This window comes from Dunckerocampus dactyliophorus, chromosome 2, assembly GCF_027744805.1.
Source record: "Dunckerocampus dactyliophorus isolate RoL2022-P2 chromosome 2, RoL_Ddac_1.1, whole genome shotgun sequence".
Lineage (NCBI taxonomy): Eukaryota > Metazoa > Chordata > Actinopteri > Syngnathiformes > Syngnathidae > Dunckerocampus > Dunckerocampus dactyliophorus.
The window spans coordinates 21,224,703-21,234,960 of NC_072820.1; the positions used below are offsets into that span (position 1 = coordinate 21,224,703).

Consider the following 10,258-nt stretch of genomic DNA (forward strand, 5'->3'; position numbering starts at 1 on the left):
ACTTATAAAGTGTTTTGTGTCCATTGTTCCATTTGATTTGACTAATATTAGTCATAATGATGCACTAACATACATTCAGTGGTGTGAAAAAGTGTTTGCCCCTTCCTGATTTCTTATTTTTTTGCAAGTTTGTCACAGTTAAATGTTTCAGATCATCAAACAAATTTAAATATGAGTCAATGACAACACAACTGAACACAAAATGTAGTTTTTAAATGAAACTTTTTATTGAGAGAAAAAAAAATCCAAACCTACATGACCCTGTGTGGAAAAAGTGATTGCCCCCCTGTTACAACATAACTGTGGTTTATCACACCTGAGTTCAATTTGTCTAGCCACACCCAGGACTGATTACTGCCACACATGTTCCCAATCAAGAAATCACTTAAATGGGAAAAGCCTGACAAAGTGAAGTAGACCAAAAGATCCTCAAAACCTAGACATCATGTTGCGATCTAAGTTTAGGAACAAATGAGAAAGAAAGTAATTATGATCTATCAGTCTGGAAAAGGTTATGAAGCCATTTCTAAAGCTTTGGGACTCCAGCGCACCACAGTGAGAGCCATTATCCACAAATGGAGAAAACGTGGAACAGTGGTGAACCTTCCTAGGAGTGGCTGGCCAACCAAAATGACCCCAAGAGCGCAGCGACGACTCATCCAAGAGAAAGACCCCACAACAACATCCATAGAATTGCAGGCCTCACTTGCCTCAGTTAAGGTCAGTGTTCATGACTCCACCCTATGGAGGACACTGGACAAAAAGGGCCTGCATGGCAGAGTTCCAAGATGAAAACCACTGCCGAACAAAAAGATTTTGCCAGAAGACATCTTGATGATCCCCAAGACCTTTGGGAAAATACTCTGTGGCCTGATGAGACAAAAGTTGAACTTTCTGGAAGAGGTGTGTCCCATTACATCTGGCGTAAAAGTAACGATGCATTTCAGAGAAAGAACTTCATACGAACAGTAAAATATGGTGGTTAGGGATGTCCCGATCAGGATCGGGATCGGCTGCCGATCTGCTGTATTTTGAAAATTGGATAATATCGGCTTCCTCCACAAGTTCGGGTCGATCCAGTTGCTGTATAACGTTCGTAACTCTGGGCCACACTCCAACATGGTAGGTGCAAACACTTTTTCACACCACTGTATGTATTTCTGCTATGATAAACATTAATATCACACAGACTTGCTATGATTATCTGCTCAAGGCCAGAGGCCTCTTGTCTCCAGAACATGTCCTTCACATGCTCAGATTGCACCGCCATGGATGTCTGGGCATTTTAAGGTCGCTTCCTCTTGACTGCTGCACTATAAGTTCACTACTGTTGCTACTACAGTGATTGTCATAGCGAGGGATGATAAGTTAGCATGGCAATTAGTTGACTAAGCTAAAATGAATTAGCCGTGAACCACAAATGAGCCCCAGGCCGCATTTGGATAACCCTGCTTCAACAGTTTTGGGTAGCACCTTAGAAAACCACTCAATAAAACCCCCAAAAATGACACGTAAAATCTTTTATGAACGGTCATTTTATTGAAAGTAGACCAACTGAGTTTGTAGTTCAGTGATTCGACTTTTAAGGCCAGTCTGATCCATTTCTTCTTTTTCACATTACATATTATTAGAGCTCTATTTAAATATATTTTCTATAAATATTCTGTAACATGTTTTACACTGCATAAAATCACTCAATCTGAAAAGATGTCTGGTCCTCAACATGAAAGCGTACAAAAAAAAATCCCTTTTCATTTTGGTTCCGAATCAGTTAACGGCCTGATGCATAAACAGTACAGTACTTTAAGTTAGTTAAGTTACAAACTGAAAACAGTGAAACATTACACACACATTCTTGAATGTTTCATCCATACAGCGGAAGAGAAGTGTGTGTGTCAACTGGATGCTACGAGAAACACTGTAAAGTCAAAATAACTAATAGTAGTTTGCCGCCGAGCTGAGAGGTGGTCCTCACAGCGCGTTGTTGTTGTGGTTCCCCTCCATTCGTCCTACCAGGGTGCTCACCAGACGCTCCAGCTGCACGGCCCGCAGCCGGCCGGTCTCCAGCACCTCCTCGTGGTTGGCCTTCTCCTGGCTGTCGTAGTCCATGACCGCCCGGTTGGTGATGAGCGACATGGCAAAGCAACGCATGCCGGCGTGCCGGGCCGTGATCACCTCGTGCACCGTGCTCATTCCTGCAACAGGAGGTCAAAGGTTAATAAAATCACCTCAAATTCATCTGGTAAAGGTTCTAAACGGAATTAAATGCTTTTGGAGTTTAATATTTGCAGTAAGTGGTATACACTGACAAACCAAACAACATGATGGCTGTACGTGATATGCTCTGACAAACCTGACATGATCGGTTGACAGTAAACATTAGAAAACATTGGAGGCCATTTCATTCCATTTTCAGCTAGTGTGGGAGAAAGACTATTACTACTGCTATTATCCACTTGGATAGATACATATTATAGAAAAATAGCTGATTATTTAATGATATTTGAAACAATGACCGCTATTGTGTGACAAAATGTATGCTTTCAAACTGCCCCTGAAAGCAAAACCAGTCATGCGCTTTCAATTGCGCTAGCTAGCTATAGCAACAATAACAATTTAGCGATATATTTGCGACTACATTAGGATAAATAATTCGCGATTGTAGATAAAGTGTTTAATTTAATATTAAGATGAAAAATAATGTGTATTTCGGCATTATACAAAAAGGTCTGTTTCAGGGACCACAAAATTGGTCAACAATTTAAAGATGTTCTGCAAAAATGGAGGTTGATGAAGCCTTGGCAGTTGGTGCAACTAATTCCTACAGGTGTTCCAAGTTCTGGAGGGACTACTCACTACCTCCCCTGTCTGCATAAAAACAGTGTTCGGAGCACACTGTGGTACTATACCCTCGTGCACATCAGTTGAACAGCATTGTACTGGAGAAAGTAATTAGTTGCTGCAAAAACGGCAAGAAAAAAGGGAATTAACAACGGAAGAGAGAGAGACCATCTTAAGACTTAAAAATGTAGGTTTTTCCTCCAGAGAAATTGAGGTGTTCGAAAACCTTGGCCTGTACTGTACTGTACTGTATATATGTGTGAGTATAGTTATTAAATGTTTGATTCCAGTCACTTTCTTTGTGAATGCGGTTTGACCAAACTCACCCACAGCGTCGGCCCCTAGCTTGTGCAGCATGCGACACTCAGCGATGGTTTCGAAGGAGGGCCCCCCCAGGACACAATAGACACCCTCTTGCACAAAGTCACTGAAATCCAGCTCTGCTGCCACAGCGTGTGCCAGCTTGCACAGCTCCCGGTCGTAGGCATCGGACATGCAGGGGAAGCGAACACCGAACCTAAACAGCCAACAATAGTACATTTCCAGAAAAAAGAACAAAGTCTTCCATGATGTATGTTTTTTGAAAAGATCAACATGAAACCATCATAGGCAGTGTACACAGTGTGACGTACAGTACATAGTGTGACACATTTTAGTCGGCATTAGCTGGTAGGGTTTTGGAACTGACTAGTCCTGTTTTGCTAGCTGATATTAGGCTCCTGCTCTGAAGTGACTCCGCGGATGAAAAGAGCTGTGAGTTACAGTGAGGTAGGTCTCTAGCTCCCCAGAAAACAAAAAAGATATTCCCATTGCTGCTTTACTCCGGTTTAGATACACAATTCTTACATACAAAAAAAGCACATTCCGGCTGCCATTTTCATGAAAAAGCAACAAACGTTACTGAGCACCGGTCGCCGACTACCGACAGACACCCAGCAAGCTGTCATACATGGACTTCCTAAAGTTGGGACTTGAGAAATTCAAAAGATCTCATGAAATCTTGTGAAGTTCTCGTACCCTACTGTTCAGAGATTTAGGGGAGGCATAAAAATGAAAGCAGGAATAGCTTAACACACCAGCCTCATGATATGGCACTTGCACATGTGTAACAAGAGTACATTTAAGTTGCAATTGTAGGATACGGCCCCTTTAAGGACTCCTGATTTTGTCCCACCTGTCGTTGTTGGGTCCGACCAGCGGGTTGACTCCTGCAAATCCCGGCATGTTGATGTGGTCCTTGATGATCATGACGTCGCCCACCTTATAGTTCTGGTTGAGGCCTCCAGCTGCGTTGGTCAGGATGACCGTCTCCACGCCCATCAGCTTGAAGACTCGCATGGGCAGCGTGACCTGGAAAGGGCGAGACAATGGCGGCGTCAGGCACTCCCAGTTCCATTGGATCGCGGTTACACTGAGCAAAAAAGCATTTGATGGAAGACGTTGACTTGAATTTCCAAATATCATTTCCATCCAGCAGTGTGGTTTACTTCAGTTTGGTAGGGTATACAGGTTACGACATTTCCATTGCTAAGCCACCAAAATATCTGGACCATATGTCCCATGCGTCAGTGCACTTTCATTGTGGTTTTATTTGTGGAAACGTAAGCCAGTTTAGGATTTACTAATTATAATCCTTCCATGGTGAACTGTACTGCTTGGTGGGTATTCGTCATAGTAGTGCTTGTGCAGGGTGGAGCTAAACACTCTGCTGTGCAATGACTGGTCGACAGAATGGGCACTTCGATGTAGCAATGTTGTTTTGACTTGTGTTGGGGCTCAGATGCGACCTTAAGAGCGCTACCCTTCCCTGACCGTCCAGCGGATGCAGGCTGGTGCAGCTGAGCGAGAGTACAATGGTAAACCTCACTGCCTGACGCCGTAAGAGTTGCTCTGAACATCGAATTGATGGGCTTTCAGCTCTATGGTTAGCTCTCTCAACTCTCATTCTGTGGAACCTAGTTAGAGCCCGGGTGGAACGCAGGCTGGCTGGACCGGGTGGGCTACAGCCGCAGTACTGTTGGAAGAAGTGGACCTGGGCCTGGCATCACTGCTCATGAACTAGCACCAAACCGGGATGTGTAGCACAATCTCGTCGCTCCTCCCGCGAGTTATTAATGACAACCTGCTACCTTGCAAAATAGAAATGCAAACAGAAAGACACAAAGTCATATCCCAATGTCAAAGTAACCGCCACCCTTCATCAGAGAAATAACTACAACGTCTCAAAATGACACACAAAGTCACTGAAGTAATGCAGTGTTGTACTGTGATGTGAGTACACATGCAAACATGCTCAAGTGCAAGTGCGGGCCGACAAAGGATTAACTGACAAATTACACGCTACCTGATGAATGTTTATTTACTTAAGTGACACAGCTAATGACACCCACCCAACAACTACACGAGCCAGATAAAGGTTTTCCAAACATTCTGCAGGTTGGCCCATCTACTCACCTTCTGGACGGGGTAACCCTCGTACAGGTGGAACCTGCCCTTCATGCAAACACACGCCTTCCCCGTTAGTGTTCCAAAAACCAGCTGACCAGCGTGACCATGCACTGGAACACACACACTCGTTATTAGTTAGCCAGCTGTTATTAGTTGGCCCAACATGCGCATAGATGCTACTAAAACACGTTAGCTGGGCGGCTCATACCCGTGCTTTGAGGGAAGTTGGGAATGTCTGAGTACTTGAAGACCTGACGGTCCTTGAGCATCTCCGCCAGACCCCCCAAACCGGAACCGCACACGATGCCAACAGTTGGCCGCATGTGCGTTTTAGACATCAGCCAGTCGGCAGCTATCTGACACTCATCTTGGCCCTCGCTAAAAAAAGCAACAAAAAAATACATCAGTCAAAATCCTAATATGCATAATGTTAGTTGTTTTGACAAAGGGAGACCTTGAAAAGGCGACAGAATCTTCCAGACCGCACAATGTAACAGAGGCGGTTTGAGTTCTGTGAGGAATGGCGGCAAGCAGCATATCATGCACGGTCCAGAGTAAAGAACTTTATTCCCATTAGGGATGTCCTGATCCACATTTTTCAGCTTCCGTTCCGACCTGTTTTTTTTTTATAGTCTTGCTGATCCGGTACTCCTTTTTTTTTGTTGTTCTGTTTGTTTTTTTTAAATAATAATAATCTTTTGTTACAAACATGCATTTGTGGGATTACACAGCATCCATCCATCCATTTTCTATACCGCTTCTCCTCTTTAGGGTCATTAACAACAATATTGTTTGACTTTTGTAACAAACCAGAGTCAGGTCCCTAATCCAATAAAAGATCAGATTGGACAAAATGGGCATGCAAAATACTTTTAGGGTAGGACTAATTATTTGACTTGGTTATAGATACATTTTTGGTGTGAGTTAGAATCAGATTTTTTTTAACAAACTCTCTTAGGGCCCTATGAAATCCATTTTATTTACTCCCAAATTCCGTTTTCTCCATTTTAATTTTTTTAGAATTCAGTTTTTTACCTTTTCAACTTATTTTACCAGCATAGAGTGTGTGCTATTTGGGTTTTAGTGACACAGATGTCACAGATGTAATTCCAATCCCGTTATTAATATAAGATAGTTTAATGACACCTTTATTTTATTTTCACAATTGCACATCGTCAGTGAGCAATGTAAAATGGTCCTTAAATTAAAGCAGTAAAACACAACACAGTGAAAATATACTCATCCAGCCTGAGTTGCACACACAACTGGTCTAGCTAAACTAAGCGAACCCCGCAAGCTTCCATTTGCGCGCCGTAACAGAGGAGTTTCTAAGGTTTTTCGCCGCCGTTTCGACATGCTTAGTAGTGTTTGTGAAGTCCATATTATCAACCAGCGGTTAGAGCAGGGGTGTCAAACTCATGCCATGGAGGGCCGAGACACTGCAGGTTTTCTTTCCAGCCGGTCACTAAAGCAGGTGATTTTAATGATCAACACCTTCTGTTTGAGGGAAGGAGCTCATCACTTAAATCACCTGCTGAAGAACTGGTTGGAGAGAAAACCTGCAGCGTCTGGGCCCTCCAGGGCACGAGTTTGACACGTGGGTTAGAGCGTCACTTCCAGTGCAAGCTCCCTACACCGTGACGCAGCAGTCCGGGCACAGTGAGAGGGAACTACTGCTGTAGCTAAAGAGCCTAACATCCAACACCCAAGACCGCAGACATGTCTGCATGGTGGTGTTGCATTTTCTTCTTGCGGGTGGCATGAGTTAAGTGGCAACCGGCTTTGAGGCGCATTACTGCACCTACCATGTTTGTGGCTCAGAGTTACGAACGTGATACCGTCAACCGGATTGGCCCAATCTCGTGGCAGCAGCCGATATTATCCGATCTTCACAAATACAGCGGATCGGCAGCTGATCCCAATCCTGAAGATCGGATCGGACATCCCTAATTTCCTTGACAGCAACGTCATGAAAGCACGAGCATTCGAGCCTGAGTCTGATATCATGTTTTCATACTCTTCCTATTTTGATCATGTGCTGTTGACACATTATCGCTATTTGTCCTCAGATTTTGCCACATTTTGGGGTGCAATTAATCTCGATTTAGAAAACCGCCATTACCGGCACTGATCTTTTAAGCAACACCCCAGGACACTTTACACTAATTATGTAAGAGAATTATAACACATCAAAGCAATCCCTCTCTATCAAGCAACGACGCACCCTAGTGGCTGTGTGCAATCTAACTGGCTGATTGAGCGCTTTGAACGTCTTTGACCTCAGCTTTGATCTTCTTTTGGAAAAATATGAACATAATAGAAATGTTTAGTATTTTATTTGAATTAGTTCAGTAATAGCGCATATAAGCGCCACATTTTGTTGTTTGAGTTCTGATTTTTACGACTGACATTCAGTGTACTAAACTAACAAAACAAGAAACAACAACATTCAGACGACAAAATGTGAAAACAATACGTTTAGCTACACAGCAGAAAGGGTACAACAATGTGAAACGCTTCAAGTCTCACCCTGATGCTTTGAAGCAAGCCTTCATAGTTGTGAAATGTATCAGCGTGTTAGGTGATGTCTACTAATCTTCCTTTTCCACGGATTTCCAGACGTGACGTCACGGAAGACGCGTGGGCCCCCTCCCTCCCACCACCAAATCCGTTACATACTATCACACTTCACCGCCTTGTTGGCATATCAAAGATTCGATGCCTATTAATTTGGGTTAAATTCGAATCAACCTTTAGGTGGCGTCAGTCAAACGTGTCATAGAATGTTAATAATGGAATCCGAACGGACGAGTCCACATGTGACGCGATGATGATGCTGCGCGGGTAGAGAAGGTTTCACTTCCGTGGAGTGGACTAGTGAGTCTAGTGGCGGTTACTCACAGCATGATGCAATGACACAGGTGATGGTGGTCGTAAGGAAGCGGGCCGAGCGGGTCTGCCGTATGTCCGTGTCCTTGATGCAATAGTTTTCTCTTTACGTTGACATCCCCCAGCCAACCAGTCTAACCCCCTTCCACCGGACAGCCACAGCCCCCAACACGTCACCGTCGTGATGACGCTAGCGCCGGTGCAGTGTGATGCGTTTGGGTACACCTCGTTTTTTCTTAAATCAACAGGAAACGTCTGACGGAGCAATAGCCGGATAATGCATAAATATAAATGTTTTTGTGTTTTACGGACATTTAAAAAAAAATCACAAAGTTTTTGTATGAGGAAAATGTTATGTTAACACTGCCCTCAACAATCACTCAGCACTTAAGAAGACCTGATTTCACACTGTACCTGAATGCAACACAGACTCGTGTATGGTAAATTTAACATCTATGGTTGGATTTACGTAACCGGTCTATCAAGATTCAAGAGAGTTTTATTGTCATGTGCATGGTAAAACAGCAGTTATATCTTGAGGGTATTGTATGCAGTATGGACTTGGTATGGATCATTCTGAACATGATTTTCTTACCAGCAACATTCGCATTCTTGCCAAATTCCCTATACTGCACACAAATGCAAATATTTTACATTTTTCGGGGGAAAAAACAATGCAACAAAACAATTGACTGTAAAATATGACTTACCAGAAAAGCTCTGGCATGGTTTATTTTTCTTTATGTTCTTGTCTGATATGTTGTGATACATACCTGTGTTGTTTTATATAAGAACGTGGTCTGACTATTTGTTTCAATGGTCAATAAAAAAAGTGTCCTTGAACTGTCCTTGAAGGTAACAGTATACTGTAGAAAGAAAGCTATACAACTTTGATGTATTTTGTTACATTTACAACCAACTTTCTTGATGATATTAGATTAAGTTGGTGGTGTTAGGCTAAAAGCCTCACTTAGGTTTTATATGTACATGCTTAGTGTGTGTGTGTGTGTCTGTGTGTAATGTGCACCCCACTCCACAAAGCACTGTTGTGGTTTCCAAATGTTACATAACTGCTGTTTGCATTCACAAAAGCTTTTGTCCAAATGCCAGCCAGATCCTGCTGGTGGCCCTCTGCAACACAATGAGGCTGACCATTCAATGTGTGCGTGTGCGTGTGTGCAAAACATGTACCGTAAGTTATTCAAAAGCTTAGTTAAGTTAAAATGTTCCAACAGGGCAAAGTTTATGTCACTTTACAAAATAAGACATGTGACTGTTCAAGCGGTCAGATGAGTTAAAAAAAAACAAACAACAAGCGTGTTTACCATACCATACCAACTTTATTTATAAAGCCCTTTAACCACAACTACAGTTAAAACAAGGGGCAAAAAATGCAGGAAAAACATAAAAACAAACGATAAAATGTACAGTAGTACATAGTAGAAAAAAAACGCTGAATCAAAATGAGTTCAATGGGTTCAAGTCTCATGATGGATTAAAAGCTAAAGAATACAACTGGTTTTAAGATGGGCCTTAAAAAAACAACAAAAAACTTAAAAGTTGATAATGAAGGTTTGAAACCTGAAGTAGCAAAATTAGTATTGAGCGCTTTTTAATAGGGGAAATGAAAGCAGATTTGACTGTTCATGCACATAAAATGTTCCGAATGCAAATGTTCTTTTTAGTAAGCATGCAAAGATTTTATTTTTTTGCCCACAAAACCAGGAAAGCAGGTGCGATGACAGAGAGTAAAATAAAGACTGAAACTCTCGCCACACACACGCACGCACACAGATAATTTGTAATAGATTATTGCTGCCATCTGCTGGTCAACTTTGTCACTTCCATGGATTGCCTTTTATGTGTCATAATATTCGTAATGTGCTAACTACTTTTAATGAGTTTATGAATAAAATAAACATAAAAAATGAAATCAAATATTTTTAGTTTAGTTTTTTTTGCGTATGCCTACAGCTAGAAATAACAATGCGACATCATGTTAAATTGTACAATTCCGATTCCAACCAGAATTTCCATGTCATACGTTTTGCATATACCGTTTATATACATGATGGGTCCA

At 42.2% G+C, this 10,258-nt stretch overlaps 1 protein-coding gene across 2 annotated transcripts; it reads right to left on the minus strand.

Moving 5' to 3' along the window:
• Positions 1-1,517: 1,517 nt before the first annotated feature.
• On the minus strand, positions 1,518-8,356 carry LOC129173562 (purine nucleoside phosphorylase-like). Of its 2 annotated transcripts, none has more exons than XM_054764595.1 (6): positions 8,191-8,356; positions 5,498-5,667; positions 5,296-5,399; positions 4,016-4,191; positions 3,168-3,358; positions 1,518-2,195 (listed from the first exon to the last, which is right to left on the minus strand). In XM_054764595.1, exons 1-6 carry the CDS (start codon positions 8,193-8,195, stop codon positions 1,972-1,974), a joined length of 870 nt encoding a protein of 289 aa, XP_054620570.1. In that variant the 5' UTR covers positions 8,196-8,356; the 3' UTR covers positions 1,518-1,971. The 2 variants fall into 2 exon arrangements, with proteins under 2 accessions (XP_054620570.1, XP_054620560.1); XM_054764585.1 differs by lacking the exon at positions 8,191-8,356 and adding an exon at positions 7,819-8,163.
• Positions 8,357-10,258: the final 1,902 nt, after the last annotated feature.

Coding starts and splice junctions, on each gene's coding strand:
- LOC129173562 (XM_054764585.1), bottom strand. CDS start 7,844: ATGAAGGCTTGCTTCAAAGCATCAGG. Junction 4,192..5,295: donor AGGGTTACCCCGTCCAGAAG/GTGAGTAGATGG, acceptor CGCCCTTTCCAG/GTCACGCTGCCCATGCGAGT. Junction 3,359..4,015: donor GTCGGACCCAACAACGACAG/GTGGGACAAAAT, acceptor TTGGCTGTTTAG/GTTCGGTGTTCGCTTCCCCT.